We start from the raw sequence: 21,550 nt of genomic DNA on the forward strand, positions 1-21,550 counted from the left end.
ACGAATTATTATATTGTGTGCGCAATTTAGTAAAACAAGGGAATTAATTATATCGTGCGTTCGATTTAGTAAAACAAGGGAACAAATTATTATATAGAGGGAACTAATTATATCGTGCGCGCGATTTAGTAAAACGAGGGAACTAATTATATAGTGCGCGCGATTTAGTAAAACAAGGGAACGAATTATTATATTGTGTGCGCGATTTAGTAAAACAAGGGAACGAATTATTGTATCATGCGCGCGATTTAGTAAAACAAGGGAACGAATTATTATATTGTGTGCGCGATTTAGTAAACAAGGGAACAAAATTTTGTATCATGCGCACGATTTAGTAAAACAAGGGAACGAATTATTATATTGTGTGCGCGATTTAGTAAAACAAGGGAACGAAATTATTATAACGTGCGCGCGATTTAGTAAAACAAGGGAACGAATTATTGTATCATGCGCGCGATTTAGTAAAACAAGGGAACGAATTATTGTATCGTACGCGCGATTTAGTAAAACAAGGGAACGAATTATTATATCGTACGCGCGATTTAGTAAAACAAGGGAACGAATTATTATATCGTACGCGCGATTTAGTAAAACAAGGGAACGAATTATTATATTGTGCGCAATTTAGTAAAACAAGGGAACGAATTATTATATTGTGCGCAATTTAGTAAAACAAGGGAACGAATTATTATATTGTGCGCGCGATTTAGTAAACAAGGGAACGAAATTTTGTATCATGCGCACGATTTAGTAAAACAAGGGAACGAATTATTATATTGTGTGCGCGATTTAGTAAAACAAGGGAACGAAATTATTATAACGTGCGCGCGATTTAGTAAAACAAGGGAACGAATTATTGTATCATGCGCGCGATTTAGTAAAACAAGGGAACGAATTATTATATCGTACGCGCGATTTAGTAAAACAAGGGAACGAATTATTATATTGTACGCGCGATTTAGTAAAACAAGGGAACGAATTATTATATCGTACGCGCGATTTAGTAAAACAAGGGAACGAATTATTATATTGTGCGCAATTTAGTAAAACAAGGGAACGAATTATTATATCGTACGCGCGATTTAGTAAAACAAGGGAACAAATTATTATATCGTACGCGCGATTTAGTAAAACAAGGGAACGAATTATTATATTGTGCGCAATTTAGTAAAACAAGGGAACTAATTATTATATTGTGTGCGCGATTTAGTCAACCGTGCTGATGTATTAGTAAATCATGGGAACAAATTGTTAATTTGTCGCCACAAAATACATATTTTTCCCACATGTCATGTGCAGGGCTCCGTAAAAATGAAATATAATTTTTTTTTTTTTTTTTAAAGCAACAATCTGCAATGCAACTTGAATGTGTATTATTATTGAAGAATTAATCTGGAATCATTCGTTCCGTTTACCATTTATACATGTGTAACATCTCAAGACATTTTCAGGTTTTCCTTCTAAAAATGCTCTCTTAAAGAGATATTCACCCTAAAATGAAAACTCTCTCATCATGTAATCACCCTCGTGCCATCACCGATGTACATCTCTCTTCAGATAAACACAAACAGAGATTTTTAAGAAAATAATCCATCATCATGATTCATTTTTGGGTGAACTATCCCTTTAAATCTCTTTACGCTACATATAAAGTACAGGTGAAACTGGAAAAATATGGTTCATTTATTTCAGTAATTCAACTTAAAAGGTGAAACTAATATATTATATATATATTATATAGACTCATTACATGCAAATTGAGATATTTCAAGCCTTTATTTGTTATAATTTTGATGATTATGGCTTACAGCTTATGAAAACCCCAAATTCAAAATTAGAATATTGTGAAAAGGTTTTCATAATCTGTAAGCCATAATCATCAAAATTATAACAAATAAAGGCTTGAAATATCTCAATTTGCATGTAATGAGTCTATATAATATATTAGTTTCACCTTTTAAGTTGAATTACTGGAATAAATGAACTTTTGCACCATATTCAAATGTTTTTTTTTTGCTTAAGCTGCAGTTATTAGTTCATAAGGAATGGAGTGACGTGCAACTGTAATGTTGTTCATGAACCTGGGACTGCTGTATTTATTGCCGTTCTGTTAACACAGCAATAAGGTTCAAGAGGTCATGCTATAGAGTGAAGAATAGTAACGGCTAAAGCATGTTTCTGTAGCGTTCACAATATAGCATTATGTAACGGGAACCGTATTGCATAAATAACAGCACAGCTAAATTTAGATCACATTCATTCAAATGTGACCGTGTGAACCGTGATGCTCGTGAGCCGCTGTGCACACACACACACACACACACACACACACACTCACTCACACACACTCACTCACTCACTCACTCACTCTCTCTCTCTCTCACTGCTGTTTGGGGTCGGTAGGATTTTATTTTTCATAAAAGAAATACTTTTATTCGTCACGGATACATTGATCAAAATTACAGTACCACAAAAATATGAAGCACTGTTTTCAACACTAATAATAATCATAAATGTGTCTTGAGCATCAGATCTTCATATTATACTGATTTCTGAAGGATCATGTGACACTGAAGACTGGAGTAATGATGCTGAACATTCAGCTTTGATCACAGGAATAAATTACACTTTACCATATATTCACATAGAAAACAGTTATTTTAAACTGTAATAATATATCACAATTTTTACTGTATTTTTGATTATATTAACGCAGCTTTGGTGAGCAGAAGACACTTCTAAACAAATCTTACCGACTCCAAACTGTTGAACGGTACTGTGTGTGTGTGTGTGTGTGTGTGTGTGTGTGTGTGTGTGTGTGTGTGTGTGTGTGTGTGTGTGTGTGTGTGTGTGTGTGTGTGTGTGTGTGTGTGTGTGTGTGTGTGTGTGTGTGTGTGTGTGTGTGTGTGTGTGTATTTTAGCACAACTGGAACACTGTATTGACCAATCAGCATCTAAAATTGGAATGATAATTAACAAGAAATAAGATTCTTTAAATCACAAAGAAATATAAACTCTGTCAGTAATGACTCTCCCTCATGTTGTTCCCCGTCAGACTCTCCTTCATCTTCAGAAACACAGATGAAGATATTAGTGATTAAATCTGAGCGCTGTCTCACTCCTCCAGAGGCTTCTGTTGTAATTGAAACTTGCCGGCCCAGAAAGTTAGTAAAGACGATGTTTAAAATAGTCCAATAGTCAATAAAATATTCCCTTATCAAGTGACAACAATACTTTTTGTGCGCAAAAATAACGACTTTTATCAACTCTTGATGTTCTTCAGTGTGTTCCTCTGAGTGAGTTCACGTAGTGTAACAGCGCAGCGCTTCTGGGGTGTACGTCAGAACGGAGGCTCACGATTGGCCAACATGTGTGTGATGCGTGTGATGCTGGCCAATAGTGAGCCTCCGTTCTGACGTACAACCCCAATAAAAGAACCCCGCCCCTTCACTATAACTCCGCCCTGATAAAACAGCCCCTCCCCTTCACTATAACCCCGCCCTGATTAAACAGCCACGCCCCTTCACTATAACCCCACCCTGATAAAACAGCCCCGCCCCTTCACTATAACCCCGCCCTGATAAAACAGCCCCTCCCCTTCACTATAACCCCGTCCTGATTAAGCAGCCCCGCCCCTTCACTATAACCCCACCCTGATAAAACAGCCCCGCCCCTTCACTATAACCCCGCCCTGATAAAACAGCCCCTCCCCTTCACTATAACCCCGCCCTGATTAAACAGCCACGCCCCTTCACTATAACCCCACCCTGATAAAACAGCCCCGCCCCTTCACTATAACCCCACCCTGATAAAACAGCCCCGCCCCTTCACTATAACCCCGCCCTGATTAAACAGCCACGCCCCTTCACTATAACCCCACCCTGATAAAACAGCCCCGCCCCTTCACTATAACCCCACCCTGATAAAACAGCCCCTCCCCTTCACTATAACCCCACCCTGATAAAACAGCCCCGCCCCTTCACTATAACCCCACCCTGATAAAACAGCCCCGCCCAATTACAACAGAAGCCTATGGAGGAGTGAGACAGCGCTCAGATTTAATCACTAATATCTTCATCTGTGTTTCTGAAGATGAAGGAAAGTCTGACGGGGAACAACATGAGGGAGAGTCATTACTGACAGAGTTTACATTTCTGGGTGAACTAACCCTTTAATACATCAAACAATTCAACAATGCAGCGGTATAAAAATGCATGTGTCCTAATGCAGTTTCCAGTTTGTTTGTTTTCCGCTCATAACCGCAGTCATCAGGTCATATTACACACCAGACTCACGATGTGCTCCATTATCCTCCTGGATCTTCCTCCTCGGCGGATCACATCGGCTCAGCGCTTCTTCTGACTGTCTCCTCTCTTCTCTCTGTAAGATAATGAAATACTCTGAGCAGCGGATCCCCACCCTGAACGAATACTGTGTGGTTTGTGACGAGCAGCACGTCTTTCAGAACGGATCCATGCTGAAGGTGAATCACAAAATGATGTTCTTACTCAGTATTTATTTGACTCAGTTTTCCAGTACAAACATCTCAGAGTAAACAAAAATGCTTCCAAAGGATTCATTTATTGAACAACGTTTCAACCAGAAGATCTTAGTCAGGCATAAAAACAAGTACACAGCAAAAGTACAATTTATATCAACATGATCCGTCACACCTGATCTAGTTATACGACTCATTAACCCAATCATCCAATAAACGGAGAGAAAAAATATACACAATAGCCATATATATGAAAATAAAATAAACAGAAAAATACTAAATAGTAACCAACATAATAGAAAATAGTTGACACAAAAAAGTAGAGAATCAACAACAACAAAAATCACCAATGTATACAGAAAATAATTGAAATCTAATAAAATTATTTGAAAATAATTGAAATCTATACAAAAAATAATTGACATCTCAAATCCAAAACCTTTAGGGATTTTTTATTTATTTTTTTCCTTGAGGAGAAAATTCTCCTTAAGCGTTTTTGAGTTTGTTCTCAAAATTTGTTCTATTTTCTGTTATGTTGGTTACTATTTTCCATAACAGTAACCGTAAAGTTCACTTTTTAAAAAACTTTTTTCACTTCAGAAATAATCTGCCAAGTGTTGTCTTTGAAAAGAGCATTTAAGATTTAAAGCATTCAAGATTTATGACAGTTTAAGTTGAAAATTTAATTTTCAGGTCTATGCTCAAAAAGTGAATAAATGCATAATAAATACAGCGTAAATATAATTTAGCACAATAAAATCCCCTAAAAATACACAATATTAAATAAAAATCAAACTAAAATATAGTACGGTACATTAATTTCATTGAAATAAAAATAATAATTTCTGTCATTTTTGACCGACACGCGAAGTGCACCAGAAATCAAGAAGGAAAATTTTGTCTTTTTATGGCTCTTGATTGGTTGTGTTTTCCCGCCAGCCCGCGGTGTGCACGCGAGAGCTGTGTGTGTTCTCCTTCTACACACTGGGTGTGATGTCTGGAGCGGCGGAGGAGGTTGCCACTGGCGCTGAGGTGCGTGCTGGTTTCATTTATCTGTTTATTGCTGAGGTTTCTGTAAATTATGTTTGATAGTGGGGCAACGGATCACAAAACTCATCGAGCCACAGGTCGAATAATTTTTCGGATCAGCAAAAAAAAAGATGTATGTATATTTTTTAAATATATATATATAAATATATATATATAAATATATATAAATAAATTTATATATATATATATATATATCCAGACGACAGCAGGAATATTAGGCTGCTGTCACTTTAAGACCGAATAAAGTGACAAACATCCGGTTTCTTTCTCAACTGTTCACTGATGACATAACCGAGAGAATACTTGCCGAGTCGGGCATTTAGACATAATTTTGTGTGTGTGTGTGTGTGTGTGTCTGTTCAGGGGGCAAGAAAACGTGAAAAGAGGAATCAATTCGGTCTCTCTCTCTCTCTCTCTCTCTCTATCTCTCTCTCTCCTCTCTCTCTATCTCTCTCTCTCTGCCAATTTTCGGCTCTTCTTACGTGTTTAAAATTGTTTGAATGTGTAAATTTGTGTAAAATGTGTAAAACTTACACTCTATGATGGTTAAATTTAGCAGTTAATCCGCGAATCACACGCGTGCCGAACCGTGAGTCCTGGTCCGTACGGATCGATCCGTTGCACCCCTAACCTCAGATGTTGGTCTTCAGGTGGTGGACCTGCTGGTGGCCATGTGTCGAGCCGCTCTCGAGTCGCCCCGTAAGAGCATCATCTTCGAGCCGTACCCGTCCGTGGTCGACCCCAACGACCCCAAAACACTCGCCTTCAACCCCAAGGTGACCGCCTCTACTTACACACACACGAGCTGCCGCCTCTACTTACACACACACGAGCTGGTGCCTCTACTTACACACACACGAGCTGGTGCCTCTACTTACACACACACACGAGCTGTGCCCAGTCTGCCACTCTGGGATCAGATTTATTAAATTAGAAACACTGGTAACACTTTACAGTCAGGTTCATTAGTTAGCATTAGTTAGCATGAACTAATAATGAACACGGCATTCATTGATCTTTGTTAGTGTTAATTTCAACATTTACTAATACTTTATTAATCAACTTTATTAAAATCTTGTTAACATGAGGTAATGCACTGTGAACTAACATGAACTAATAACTAACAAAGACTAATAAACACTGTAATAAATATATTGCTCATTGTTAGTTCATACATTAATGTTCACTAATGAGCCGTATTGTAAAGTGTTCCCCAAACACTGTTGTTTTTAGCCTATAATTTGCAATGCAACTAGACTGAAAGCTATCAGCATGTTTACAATGTTTACAATTTTCCGATAAAAATGTTTAAAAATGAAATGAGTTTATACTCAAGAAAACAAGAGAGATATCTGTCCTTGGGGTGAGAAAAATAATCTTGTTTTCCGTTTGAAAAGTTTTTCTGACCCCATGGACAGTTTCAGTCTCACTTAGTGTTAATGCATTCTTAAGATATTTTGCCTCTTAAGTAAATCTATCTTTATTCCAAAATACAAAGGACAAAATAAGACAAAAATATTAAGAAAATATTTTTTGTTTGCAATTAAATTATTTAAAAAAAAACTTTACTTCAAGTTTAACCAGCATCAAATCTCTCCTTTCTTGTGTGTGCGTCTGTGTCTGTGCGTGCTTGTCTTTGTGTGTGTGTGTGTATGTGTGTGTGTGTGTGTATGTGTGTGTGCGTGTGTGTGTGTGTGTGTGTGTGTGTCTCTGTGTGTGTGTGTGTATGAATGTGTGTGTCTGTGCGTGCGTGTGTGTGTGCGTGCATGTGTGTGTTTGTGCGTGTGTGCGTGTGTGTGTGTGTGTGTGTGTGTCTGTGTGCGTGTGTGTGTGTGTGTGTGTGTGTCTGTGCGTGCGTGTGTGTGTGCGTGTGTGTGTGTGTGTGTGTGTGTGTCTGTGCGTGCGTGTGTGTGTGCGTGCATGTGTGTGTTTGTGCGTGCGTGTGTGTGTGTGTGTGTGTGTGTGTGTGTGTGTGTATGAATGTGTGATTATTGTACTGCTCCTGTGCCGAACAGAAGAAGAATTATGAGCGTCTGCAGAAAGCTTTAGACAGTGTGATGTCGATTCGGGAAATGACGCAGGTACAGAAATAATGATGAACACATACATGTTTAATAATATTTTATGATTCATCTGGTTTTATTGTGCTTAAATCTCAACAACAACTCTTTTCCACAACATTTAATATATATATACACACAGGTGAAACTGGAAAAATTATAATATGGTGCAAAAGTTCATTTATTTCAGTAATTCAACTTAAAAGGTGAAACTAATATATTATATAGACTCATTACACGCAAAGTGAGATATTTCAAGCCTTTATTTGTTATAATTGTGATGATTATGGCTTACAGCTTATGAAAACCTTTTCACAATATTCTAATTTTGAATTTGTGGTTTTCATAATCTGCCATAATCATCAAAATTATAACAAATAAAGGCTTGAAATATCTCACTTTGCATGTAATGAGTCTATATAATTTATTAGTTTCACCTTTTAAGTTGAATTACTGAAATAAATGAACTTTTGCACCATATTCTAATGTTTCGAGTTTCACCTGTGTGTATATATATATATATATGATACTGATAAATGAATAATCAGAGGCTGTTTTGCTGTAACTGCACTTGTATTTTAAGGGCTCGTATCTGGAAATTAAGAAACAAATGGATAAACTGGATCCTCTGGCTCATCCGTTACTGCAGTGGTGAGTTAATGAGAAACACACCAGGCATTACAGTGATTATACCACAGTAAGTGTGTTCACTGCATCTCTCTCTGCAGGATTATATCCAGTAACCGGTCTCATATTGTGAAGCTGCCACTCAGTCGGGTAAGACGAACACTTATAAACGGCTTGCATTTAAAAGCTTGTCTTTGCTCATCTGTGTGTGTGTCTACAGCAGCTGAAGTTCATGCACACGTCGCATCAGTTCCTGCTGTTGAGCAGCCCGCCAGCGAAAGAAGCTCGATTTCGCACTGCAAAGAAACTCTACGGCAGCACCTTCGCCTTCCAGTGAGTCCCAGCGGCTGCGCTCACAACTTCTGTGTCAATCTGAACGCAGTGTTTACATGAGCGCTGGACATGTGATGGCGCGCCCACAGCCATTACATATGTAAACCAGTAATATCCTATACTAAACCTAAACTAAACAAATATCATTTGAAAGCTTACAATCTCTAGTTTATATATTTGGTGACTGATTTTCTAAATAAATGACAGAGGAGCCGTAATTTATCAATTTGCATCAAGAATATGTTCATCCTCCTAAGGCGTGTTCAGACCTTTATTTTGAAATAGTGATGAACATGAAAAATCATGAAAGAATGGTAGAAACCTCAGTTTGTTTTCATGCCAAGAGTTCAAAAGATAGCATCCGTTCAAATCTTTTAGAAAAAAAGGTCTGAATTTTTTTAAATATAAAGAAAACAATAATAGATTCAGCATTAGTGATATGGCAGCGAGCTATAATGCACATACGTGATCTTCTGTGTTTCTTAGAGGATGAGTTCATTTCTAAATCTGCCAAACTTCCAACACTACTTCTGAATAGGATGTCTACTTCATAAATTGTGTAAAAATAATGGTTCAGACTCAAACCACATATGGAGATGGAGGCGCCCTTATATGGGCAGTGATGTCCACTAGTGGAGAAGTGTGGTACTGCGCACAAACTAAATCTCACTGAACGCTCATTTCAAGAGATATCAACCTAACATTTGAAACACAACTTGTTCAGATGTTTGCATTTTTAGAGTCCACCAGGTTTTGAAAATATATATTTTATATAAAATATGAATAATTACATTTTTAACATTGTACATTTTCATAAACTCAAACTTCTATAACTTTTTTTCTGTTTAACTTTCTTAATTTATTTCTTTAAAACAAGACCAATCTTACATCTATATTTCAAAGCATTCTTGAATTACAACCATTTAAATTCGGAATGTGCATTTTCATGTCTATTAAAAAAAGGGGTGCCGCTTAAGGGGTTAAACAGCAGACTTAATATTTATCCATTTCTGGTCATAATTTGTAGACCCTAAGCCCTATTCGGACGGATTAACTCTACAAGAGTAGATGGAGTAATGTAATTTTACCACAGGACGTCTGTAATATTAATGGCCAACTCGCACAGGACAAGAGATCTCAGTAAAACTATCATCAGTGGGAGAGTAACTCGATTTACACACCGCCGTCACTCCTGTCGTCGTGTGTGTGTTACGCTGCTTCCTGATATCACGTGCGCAAACACACATAACCGATATTAATATATATAAAACTGTTATATCCGGTCGAACGATGTATTAATTTACTTCAGATTGGATTGTGTTGGTTATAGACACTAACGCTAAACGATGTGTCGCGCCTCTAACAAGTGTGTTCGATCTTCTTTCTGCTCTAATGTGTGTGTGTGTGTGTGTGTGTGTGTGTGTGTGTGTGTGTGTGTGTGTGTGTGTGTGTGTGTGTGTGTGTGTGTGTGTGTGTGTGTGTGTGTGTGTGTGTGTGTGTGTGTGTGTGTGTGTGTGTGTGTGTGTGTGTGTGTAAAACACTGAGTTTGTCCCAGCGTCGAGAACGAACTGGTGCTTTTCAAGCGTCTCCATGCTTGAAAAACTGCGGAAAACTACTTTAAAACAGGAAATTACGAAATATTTACGGTCACATTTTACAGCGGGTCTGGGATTAGCATTATTAGCTGAGGTGATGAAAAGGTAATAATTAAACCATAAAATTAATTCAGTTGTATCATATTTAAGCCCATAAAAAAAATTATTCTTAATTCTCATTTAAAGTGGTCTTAAATTTGGTCTTAAAAAGCTTTAAATTTGATGTAATGTAACATTTTAAAGGCAACAACCTTGTTTATTTCTCTCTAATCATTACTGCCAGAATTAGAAAAACATCAAAAACTTATGTTTATGACATTTTGCATGAATAGTTTGGATCAACAAATCCTGTCTATTTTCCAACATAAAATGAACAGCATGAAAATTAGTTGTAAACACATTAAATTGAGTTTTTTCTCTTATTTGATTGGATTCAACAAGTAAAATCTTGCAATAATGCAATTTTTTAATATATAATCAGGTTCGATTCAGTTCATTGGTTGTAGGCTAAGAACAAAAATGTGACTTAATTATGAGTTTTTGTTCCCTATTCATTTAAATCTGCAAAGAAATCAGATTTATAAGTCGTTGATCAGACTATTTAGAGCACAATTAAATGTTCCTGACAGACCACCGGTAAAATAACATCAGGAGGATTAAAAATAATAACAGGTTTATTTTGGGTGCAGACTTAAAATATATAAATCCAGGTGGTCTAAATTTATAAATGCCAGGACAGCGCTTCAGTTTTTCTGGGTGCTATTTCTGTGCTTTTTGAGTTATTTCGGTCGACACATTTCCATTTTTATAAAAGTCTTCCACAAACAGCCACCAGAAGACTAGCGTAACTCAGAAATATCTCCAGACGGCTGTTTAAAAATACGCCTGTGCCAGATTTAACAAACCTCTGCATGATTGCATCATAATGCACAGATCATCAAAATAAATTTGCATTTATAAAACTAAATTGACATTTTCTGAAACGTGAGTTATGCAAAACTCTCACCTATGATGCTAGCACGTCTGCTATGCCGTTGCAAGGTGTTGTGGGAAGGGTTGCTAGTAGTTTTGCACCATCTGGTCTCTGTGATATTATGTTCTGTGGTATTTTTTTAAACCTTTTTTTAACATTTACTCACTGCTATATTTATCTCTCTCTCTCTCTAGTGGTTCCCATATTGAGAACTGGCACTCGGTTCTGAGAAACGGACTGGTCAATGCCTCTTATACTAAACTGCAGGTATGTAAATTACATCAGTCAGCTGATCTCAGACTCGTCTCCTGATTGGACAGCTCATGTTCTCAGCCTGCGCCACAGTTCTACTTCCTTTATTAAGGCGAGACACGGCAGGCAAAAACATTGGTTTTTTTTCACTGGTCAATTTTGAGGTTTTGGCCTATTTGTCTTCTTTCAGACTTGTGGTGAAAAAAAGGCCAAAAATACACATTTAGGTCTTTATTTTACTACACTTTGTCTATTTGCGTCGGTAGATTTCTCCGAAATTCAACAAAAGTTGGCGTTATAAGTCATCATGATCCGCAATTTCTCTCTTCTTCCTTTAATCACACACACATCTGGAAAGCGCTCTCTCCTTTACAATGCTGTCGGATCCAAATATGGTCATTTCCTTTTAATCAGCAACCAATCGTGAACGTACTATGGGCATTTAACTCTAAAAGCGAAATCTCATTGGCTGATGTCAATTTCTGACACCGTGATTGGTTCAGATGCATCACGTGACGCGCTCTGACACTCAGATGTGTGTTTTTGACTGTTTTTCTGCTCAGTTGAAGGCCATCAATGCTGTGTTTATAAGTTTTGATGTGATTTAGGTGGTTTGTATTGTTGTTGATCAGATGATCAACTAATGATTTGATCAGATATTGTGTCTGTAAATAGTTGTTTCCACTAAAAAAGTATGAATTTTTACATTACAAATCTTTAAATGCCTTTTTCTCAAAATTAGTTTGTCATTCTCCAGTATAAACATCTCAGCCGATGTACACCAAACTCTCCAGTTACACACTTAGCAGTATTCTGAAGATATGTTCAGAGGGATTTGTTAATATATCATTCCTGGCCTGATTTATGTGACATTTTAATAAAAAAATATGGCAAAAATCGATTTTTTAAGGCTATGGACAGTATATTTAGATTTCCTAGGTCATGAAAGCATATATCCTGAAATCCCTCTGAACATCTTCTTTCATCTTGTGTGTAATCAAAATGAAAAAAGAATTTTGCACCTGGCTTTATCATATGTTCAGATCTATCTACCGAAAATATATGCAAAATTGCGCATATTTAATGAGATAATGCCTAATTTGCATAATTAAACATACAAATTTCAAAAACTTGTAAAACATTTTTTTTATGAACTTGTGTAAGTAATCAACTGAGGAAGTTTCATGGTGATATCTATTACTTTAAAATTTTACCCTATTCACCTGTAGTGTCTCGCCTTAAAGCAACACCAAAGATTATTTTGTACCTTAAAATAATGTTTCCAAAATCGTTTCAGCGGTTCATTAACTCGTAGTATAAGATCGGGTAGCGGATCTGTAGTTCCAATGAGACATAAGAAACTACAAATTTGAGTTGCTTTACGGCAATGCAATTACATGGTAAACTGTTAGGCAATACGTTTTTATTTTTCGTCCTTGTGTAAACCTATCTTGCTATTGCTAGACCGTATTAAATTTACCGTTTCACACAATCTAAAACAAAATAGCAAGCAATGTCGTTTCTGATGTCGCAATATACTTTCATAAAATCATGCAACATACTCTACCTTGTCTGTGGACATCGTTATTTCCAAAGCCGGCGCTGGATAAACAAATAGCGTGTGTGCGACAGTACGCTAAATTGTTTACGACAGCGGTAATGAACAATTCCGCTTCCAACCTGTAGGGGGACCGACAGGAAAAGTGCTTTGGTGTTGCTTTAAAGAGTAGATTGTGTGTTATTAACATCAACATTTGAGACTGTAATCTGCTACATTGTGTCAGTCTTGAAGAGTGACACCAGTACAAACATCTAAACATTCTAAATCAAGATACATTTACAGTTAAGAAGTCTTGTTTTCTGAGACACTGATCAAAATTAAGTGACTTAACTTGAAACTTTATTTCAGACACACACGTCCATATCAGTAAAAAAAAAAAAACTTAGTTTAAAACAAGAAAATATCTGCCAATGGACTGCAAAAAATGCTTTTTTTACTTAGTATGTTTGTCTTGTTCCCACTCTAAGTTTCTAAAAATTCTTAAATCAAGAAGCATTTACTAGATAAGTTAAATTACAAGAAATTATTATTTTTCTTACACCATTGGCAGAAAATTTCGCTTGTTTTAAGCAAAAACGCTTTTATTTAATGTAAAAAAATATATTTTTTAATTTCTTATGTCATTTTACTTCTCTAGTACCGGTAAATGCTTCTTGAGTTAGGAATTTTTAGATATTTGGACTGGAAAAAAGACAAAAATACTAATAAAAGCATTTTTTTGCGGTGTACTTATTACAGTACGTTTATATTTTTCTTATTTTAAGCAAGAAGTCCGTTACATTTGATAAGTTTTTCATAAAACAAGACTTCTTTTTGCTGTCATGATGATTCAAGAAACAATTTGTACTGGAAAACAAGACAAAAATACCAAGAAAGAACATATTTTTTCCCCCATCTTGCGAGTTATTTTGCATTTTTAATCCAAATTTAGTGTTGAACTTTTAGAAATGTAAGGTCAGATTGAGCGTATTGAATTGTGAGATACACAACATATTCCTTAACATGAAGATAAATCAGTGTTTGTTCTGTGCGTGTCTCTGAAGACTTTGATATCGCTGTGAATGTGGCGTTTAATGAGGTTTCTGAGGGGTTTGTGTTCACAGTGTTCAACTACACAATGATCTGTTGTTATAACATCTGTCCATCCTTAAATCTTCGCCTTCATGTCTTGCTTCTTGTTGACGTCATATTTCACGTCAACACACGTTCATGCATCATTGTCTTCACTGGAATCCATCATCATCTTCATCTTCTTCTTCTGAGCATCACTCGTTCCTCATGCTTTCTCCATGTCACATGATGCTTTTCTCTTCATTCTTGGCTGTGATTGGCCAGTGTCGTTGATTGCATCACCTCACACACCTGTGATCTGTGTATGGTCATGCCAGAGTTGTTGCTGTTCTTCTCGGTGCGCTGCAATAAAACACTCCTTCTCTCTGGTCAAAGCTGCATGGAGCGGCGTACGGGAAGGGCATCTATCTGAGCCCCATATCCAGCATTTCTTTTGGATATTCAGGTACGGTCCGAACCTGCGTCTTCCGTGTGTGCGCTGTAGATCTGTTCTGAAGAACATCTCAGTCTCTCTCTGTGTAACACACACACACACACCAGCCGTTGCTTTCTGGTCCATGTGAATGTTTTGTTGTGCATGCTTTGATTTTAATGCCTGTCTTTTTCAATCAATAATGTGATTTTTACGGTTTGTTTCTAAAAAATGCTTCAATTTTGGGTCAAATATGGACAAAACCAAAGGTTGGGTTAAAAATGTCATTTCAAAATGTAACCCAACGGCTGGGTTTGTCCATATTTGACCCAAAATTGGGTTGAAACAACCCAGGATTTTTTAGTGTAGTTTGATTTTAATTGTCTTTTTCAATCAATAATGTGATTTTTTCCTGTTTGTCATGGACTGTTTGCTTTTCCACACTGCTCAAAATCCTTTTCTTCATCAGTATTTTGTCTCGTTATTCAGTGAAAATATCTTTAAAACTAAATGCATGTAAGCAAATTCATGCAAGATACACTGTAAAAAATATATTTTCTTCCTCTGCATTTGTTTTCCAGCACAAACATCTAATTATTCTTAAATCAAGATGTATTTACTGGAGAAGGAAAATTCAATTTTGTTTACTAAAAAAAATTGAATCCGCTTTTTCTTAAAACAAGATCAAATATGTGTTCTTGTTTTAAGCATAAACATATTTTTTCATACATTTTATTCAGAAAGCAAGACTTTTGAACCATGATCTTTTTGCTTCTCAAGGAAATGTTTCTTTATTTAAAGTGAAAATATCTTTAAAACTAAATGCATGTACCCGAGAAGCAAATTCATGCAAGATACACTGAAAATATATATTTTTTTTCTAAATAGAATATTAACATCTAAATCTTTAAATCAAGACATTCTCTTGAGAAGGGAAATTACGTTGAGTACATTGAGATCTTTTGTAATTCTGCTTCTCCAGGAAATGTTTCTTGATTTAAGAATGTTTCGATATTTGTGCTGGAAAACGAGACAGAAACACTGAGGAATATTTTTATTCCGTGAGAAGACTTTTATTTTTCTCTAATATTCATTTTTATTTATAATTTTTTGTTTTAAGCCTAATCCACTTTACCGTTGATTAATTTCCCCCACTTCAAACAAGGAATACATAATTTACCATTGGTGTAAGATGCGTATGTGTGTGTGTCTGTGTGTGTGTGTGTGTGTGCGTGTGTGTGTGTGCGTGTGTGTGTGTGTGCGTGTGTGCGTGTGTGTGTGTGTGTGTGTGTGTGTGTGTGTGTGTGCACTTGCGTCAATGTTAACACGGTCGATTCGGTTCTGTTCTGGCTTCATTTCACTGGAAAAGGGATGAGCAGGAGATAAAATGTAGTCTCATAGATGTATTATATTTGTGTGTGTGTGTGCACTTGCGTGTGTGAGTGTGTCTGTGTGTGTGTGTGTGTGTGCACTTGCGTGTGTGCGTGCGTGCTCGCGCGTGTGTGTGTGTGCGTGCGTGCGTGTCTGCGTGTGTGTGTGCGCACTTGCTTGTGTGTGTGTGTGTGTGTGTGTGTGTGTGTGTGTGTGTGTGTGTGTGTGTGTGTGTGTGTGTGTGTGTGTGTGTGTGTGTGTGTGTGTGTGTGTGTGTGTGTGTGTGTGTGTGTGTGCGTGCGTGCGTGCGTGCGTGCGTGTGTGTGTGTGTGCCCACTTGCTTGTGTGGGTGTGCGCGTGCGTGTCTGCGTGTGTGTGTGTGCGTGTGAGTGAGTGCGTGTGTGCGTGCGTGTCTGCGTGTGTGTGCGTGTGAGTGAGTGCGTGTGTGCGTGCGTGTCTGCATGTGTGTGTGTGCGCACTTGCTTGTGTGTGTGTGTGAGTGCGTGTGTGTGTGCGTTTCTTGTTTCGTGTTTCTTTTAGGAGATTTTAGGAGTCAGAATCGTGTAATCTGAACCAGACATTAGTCAATGTTAACACGGTCGATTCGGTTCTGTTCTGGCTTCATCATTTCACTGGAAAAGGGATGAGCAGGAGATAAAATCTCATAGATGTATTATGTTTGTGTGTGTGTGTGTGTGTGTGTGTGTGTGTGTGTGTGTGTGTGTGTGTGTGTGTGTGTGTGTGTGTGTGTGTGTGTGTGTGTGTGTGTTTTAGGAATGGGGAAGGGACAGCATCGCATGCCCACTAAAGATGAACTGGTCCTGCGGTATAACCGAATGAACACAATGCCACAGGTACGTGTGTGAACACTGCACGTCTGAACTCTGTGCTCATGGTGCCGTCAGAGATATACACGTGTGTGTGTGTGTGTGTGTTTCCACAGAGTCGCCCGATACAGTCGCGTTTCCTCCAGAGCCGGAATCTGAACTGCATCGCTCTTTGTGAAGGTAAAACATCTGGATCTCACAGTGTGTGTCACAGCTGCTTTCAGAAACGAGACTTGAGGATCTAATCGCCACTTTCATTCACAACTTACCCCAGAACGACAAACACAACCAACTAAACACAGGGTTCTGTGAAAATTAAGGCCTTAAATGGCATTAAAAAGCAGTACATTTGAATCCTACAGGCATTAAAAATGTAGATAGTTTTAAAGAAATTTTTATATGATCAATTTACTTGAATATAGCCTTCATAATTAAAATGTTTTATTTGCTGTCACAAAAATATGTACGTTAGTGTGATAAACACGCGGAACCAGTTTGGTAATTACTTCTGGCCGGAGCAAAAATTCTAAATTGAGTTAATATATATATATATAAATATATATATAGCCATGGTTAGTCATGGGTCATGTATGGCATTAAAAAATTAAATAATAATAATAATAATAATAATAATAAAAAAAATATATATATATAGCCATGGTTAGTCATGGGTCATGTATGGCATTAAAAAATTAAATAATAATAATAATAAAAAAAAAAAAATATATATATATAGCCATGGTTAGTCATGGATCAGAGATTGAGGGATATATACTGTATACTGTATATACACACAGAGATTGAGGGATATATACTGTATATACACACAGAGTAAGGGGCGTTTACACGACACCGTTTTCAACTAAAATAGAAAACTTTTTATGCTTTTTGACCGTTCATTTACACGACAATTGGATTCAAACTTTTGAAAACAGGTTTTAAAGTGCAGGTTTTTGAAAATGACACTGTTATTATCTCCATGTAAACTAGCAAAAACCTGAATATGAGAACATTTGTTGTCATGCGCTCGGTCTGTCGGCACGTAATGTTCCTTTACAAAGTGACTTCGCCATCTACTGGCCTGGCATGAACAATACAGCGTTTTTAGAGTGAACGGGGTCGTTTCAAAAACATTGGAAACTCTTCTGGTTTTGTACATTGTTGTCCTGTAAACGTTCCCTAAAGGGAGGGAGACAACGAGGAGCAGGTGGAAATAATCAACTAACAAATGAGTCGCTAGAAACCATGACGACTGACACGAGATCTAACACAGGAACAGGAACATCATGTGATGGTTTGTTTGATACAATTTGGTCAGAGAAAGAAAAAAAATTATATACTGAATAAATAACTTTAGTTTTCTTAACCTGGATCTCAACCAAAATTCACACATGAAAAGTGTTATTTTAGCTTTTATTCTTATAGTTTTCATGTACATTTTTGTGTAATTACTTCATAATGTGGTATTTGACTGTTTTTTTGTTTGTTTTTTAATATTGCTTTTAAGGTTTAATTTATTTTTGTTTCAGTTTTAGTTTTTATTTATTGCCAGTTACTAATTTTAAACCTATGTCAGTTTATTTTTCAACTATTTGATTTGATCTCAGCTTTATATGAATGAACAGAAATGTTTTGAATGGTTTAGCCAGCGATGATAACCCTGAACATCTGTCCCGTCGCAGTGATCACATCTAAAGACCTGCAGAAGCACGGGAACATCTGGGTGTGTCCGGTGTCGGACCACGTCTGCACGCGCTTCTTCTTCGTGTGAGTATCTGAGTGTGTGTGACGTCTACGGAAGCCCAGAGAGGCCATGCCTCGTGATCTCGACATGAAGCAGATTTCTCATGATCTTGATTCCACACAACACAACAAACTTTGTTTTCTTTTATTATGTTGAGCTCCGTTGTCAATATCACGAGAAATCAACTTATATCGAGATCACTGGAAAATTAATTACATGCAAAGTGAGATATTTCAAGCCTTTATTTGTTATAATTTTGATGATTATGGCTCACAGCTTATGAAAACCTTTTTACAATATTCTGATTTTGGGGTTTTCATAAGCTGTAAGCCATAATGATCAAAATTATAACAAATAAAGGCTTGAAATATCTCACTTTGCATGTAATGAGTCTATATAATATATTAGTTTCACCTTTTAAGTTGAATTACTGAAATAAATGAACTTTTGCACCATATTCTCATTTCTCCAGTTTCACCTGTATACACACACACACACACACACACACACACACACACTCCTTGTGTTAGTAGTTAAGCACAGGATGTGAGATATGACCGTGGTGTGTGACGTCTCGTGTGTGTCTCTCAGGTATGAGGACGGTCAGGTGGGAGATGCTAATATTAACACACAGGAGCCGAAGATCCAGAAGGAAATCATGCGTGTCATCGGCACCCAGATCTACTCCAGCTGAAGGACGTGTTTCTCACAGACGCTTTGAGACGCTCTGGGCGTCAGACGCGGCGTCTCTCTCTCTCTCTCCTGCCTGCGGTCGCTCCTCGACTCTACTCCATCTCTGCTTTCTTTTCAGTGTGGGATGCGGGTGTGGACTTCCAGCGCGGCGGCCCTCCGAGTGCAATAAGCCCCGCCCACAACCCGTTCTGACCTCTCGTTGACCTCCCACAGAGCTGTCAGTCAGAAGCAGACACGCGCCTGATTGGAGGAGCCGTCGGCCAATGAAACTGTTCAGAACTCTTTTTCACATCCAATCTGTTTCTCGCACTAAACATCTATAAACATGAAATGTTGTTTCCATGTCTGGATAGTAAACGATGAGTCTCTGTGCACTCTTATTGTGTTTCTATGGCGTTATCTGCTGCTTTTCCTGACTGATGATGACACATATTAATATCCCAGATGTATTTATCCACTGAGATCAATTTCTTGTGTTTTGTTCCTCGTTCGGCTGAGCTCGGCGTGATTGATCGGGGAACGAATGAGAGGACGGGGACACGCCGTTACTCATCCTCATGCTTTTATCTTCTGGACGGCGCCGTGTCTGACCCGACAGTAAAGCGCGGGGTTTAGGGACGCTCAGTGATGTCATCTTCTGCAAATGTGCAACAAACTAAAGCTGACGTCTCAGAGAGGCTTTTATTCTGCTGTCGATCCTCAAGACATTCCTGGACGCTCGTGGGTAATCCTCACCGTCGGTGGTTTGCTGTAGGATAATAGCAGTCAAGCGTTTGGACATTCTTCATTATAACCATAGTAAAGTCGTCTCAACTCACACATGGACGTCTGGGAATTATGTAGGGATCAAAACGTCACATAAATGAAAATTAAAAATATTCTTCATTAGTTAACCAGAACTAAGAATGAACAATACTTCTACAGCATATATAAATCTTAGTTAATATTAATTTCAACATTTGCTAATACGTTATTAAAAATTAAATGTATTTGTTAACATTAGTTAATGCACTGTGAACTAACAATGAACAGCTGGTTTTTAATAACTAGCATTAACAACGATTAACAAATACTGTAATGTATTGCTCATGTTAGTTCATGTTAGTAAATACATTAACTAATGTTAACTAATGAAACCTTATTGTAAAGTGATACCCTGTAATGATGTGCACGGATAAATCATTTATGATAAACACTGCAATATTCCATAAGAAAATAGGAATTGTGGGTAACGCTTTGCTTAGTTAAAGCTGCAGTAACGAATTAATCAAAACAAACATGCCCCGCCCCCTAGTCAAAATGGCCACGCCCCCTTATCTTGATAGCTCCACCCCCAAAGTCTCAAACGCGCTATGCAACACAGGCTCCTCCCCCCTAATGAGTGGACACGCCCCTAACTGCTGATTGGCTACAGTGTGTTTTAGTGCTCATCCACTCAGAAATCACTCACTGCACCTTTAATGTTAGTAAATGTACAACAGTAACTTTTATAGTTTAAAATTTAGAAAATATTTACGAGTGATTCATCATGAATCCGATCTTCCCAACCGTGTTTTTGTCTTATCCTGAATCACTGCTGCACGCCCAAAATAACTGTTTATACACAGACTATTGTAGAGCGAGCGGGACGAGTACCTCGTGATTCTGCCTAACATTATACTTCTTTTTTTTTTTTGTCCAGAAAACATTTAGATAATATTGGGGACAATTTTTGTTATTTTCTATTTTATTTACCATTAAATGACTAGATTTGATCAATAAATAACAAATAAATAGTCATTTAAGCACATTCCTCACATTTTTTCAACTTAAATTCAAAATAACTCATGCATAACCCTTTTAATTGAGCTCTAAATATCTTACATTGTGTGTCTTTGCCGACCTCTTGTGGAATAATAATATAAGATGATATTTCATGACTCTAGATGGGCTTATATCTCTATATGGAGTAAATGAGCTGTTCCGCTGGGTCCTAAAGTCAGTTCTCTCAGTGTGCATTCAGATACACATGTAGATAATATAAAATTATTTTTTGGTAGTTTTAGCATTTTTAGGTTTTTCTATGTGAACTCAAGCATTCCTCGCATCCATTCATTCAGACCCGAGAGGGAAGGACTTGTTACTTTTTTTAAATTTCAACCACACAACTCCTCAAATCCATTCATTGTGTTTTGTGTGTGTGTGTGTGTGTATTCGTGTTTCAAGTGCAACAAAAGTCCTATGGAGCCCTCTGTTAAACACTTGATTTCTAAAATTGTTTGAAAAAAAAATGAGTTCGGGTCAAAATGACCCGAGGGACGGATTTTTTATTTTTATTTTTTATTATTAGTATTATTTTTAACAAAGAATTCAAAGTATACAGTAATCATCATCGTACAACAATATTGCTTCAGGATGACAGATATCACGTATCTTTAAACAAAATAACAAGTCACACAAGAAAGAACAATAAACAAAATTTTTTTTAAAAAGATTTCTTTCTT

General features: G+C 37.2%; 1 protein-coding gene across 11 annotated transcripts in view; it reads left to right on the plus strand.

The window, feature by feature from the left end:
* Positions 1 to 21,525, plus strand: part of parp6a (poly (ADP-ribose) polymerase family, member 6a) — a 51,778-nt gene extending 30,253 nt beyond the window's left edge. For 3 of the 11 annotated variants that reach the window (XR_013798699.1, XR_013798700.1, XR_013798701.1), the window contains exons 15-26: positions 4,388 to 4,483; positions 5,438 to 5,530; positions 6,199 to 6,324; positions 7,564 to 7,629; positions 8,192 to 8,259; positions 8,337 to 8,385; positions 8,456 to 8,568; positions 11,331 to 11,403; positions 16,578 to 16,657; positions 16,747 to 16,810; positions 18,313 to 18,397; positions 18,966 to 19,527. Coding sequence is in view for 6 of the 11 variants with exons in the window: in XM_079621799.1 (XP_079477925.1) it covers positions 4,388 to 4,483; positions 5,438 to 5,530; positions 6,199 to 6,324; positions 7,564 to 7,629; positions 8,192 to 8,259; positions 8,337 to 8,385; positions 8,456 to 8,568; positions 11,331 to 11,403; positions 14,396 to 14,465; positions 16,578 to 16,657; positions 16,747 to 16,810; positions 18,313 to 18,397; positions 18,966 to 19,068 (1,086 nt within the window). In the remaining 5 variants the exon portion in view is untranslated. Of the gene's footprint in view, positions 1 to 4,387; positions 4,484 to 5,437; positions 5,531 to 6,198; positions 6,325 to 7,563; positions 7,630 to 8,191; positions 8,260 to 8,336; positions 8,386 to 8,455; positions 8,569 to 11,330; positions 11,404 to 14,395; positions 14,466 to 16,577; positions 16,658 to 16,746; positions 16,811 to 18,312; positions 18,398 to 18,965 lie in introns of all 11 variants that reach the window. The other 8 variants (XM_079621799.1, XM_079621800.1, XM_079621801.1 and 5 more) reach the window with 5 other exon arrangements.
* The last annotated feature ends 25 nt before the right edge of the window (positions 21,526 to 21,550 follow it).

This window comes from Phoxinus phoxinus, assembly GCF_949152265.1.
Source record: "Phoxinus phoxinus genome assembly, chromosome: 8".
NCBI classification, from domain to species: domain Eukaryota; kingdom Metazoa; phylum Chordata; class Actinopteri; order Cypriniformes; family Leuciscidae; genus Phoxinus; species Phoxinus phoxinus.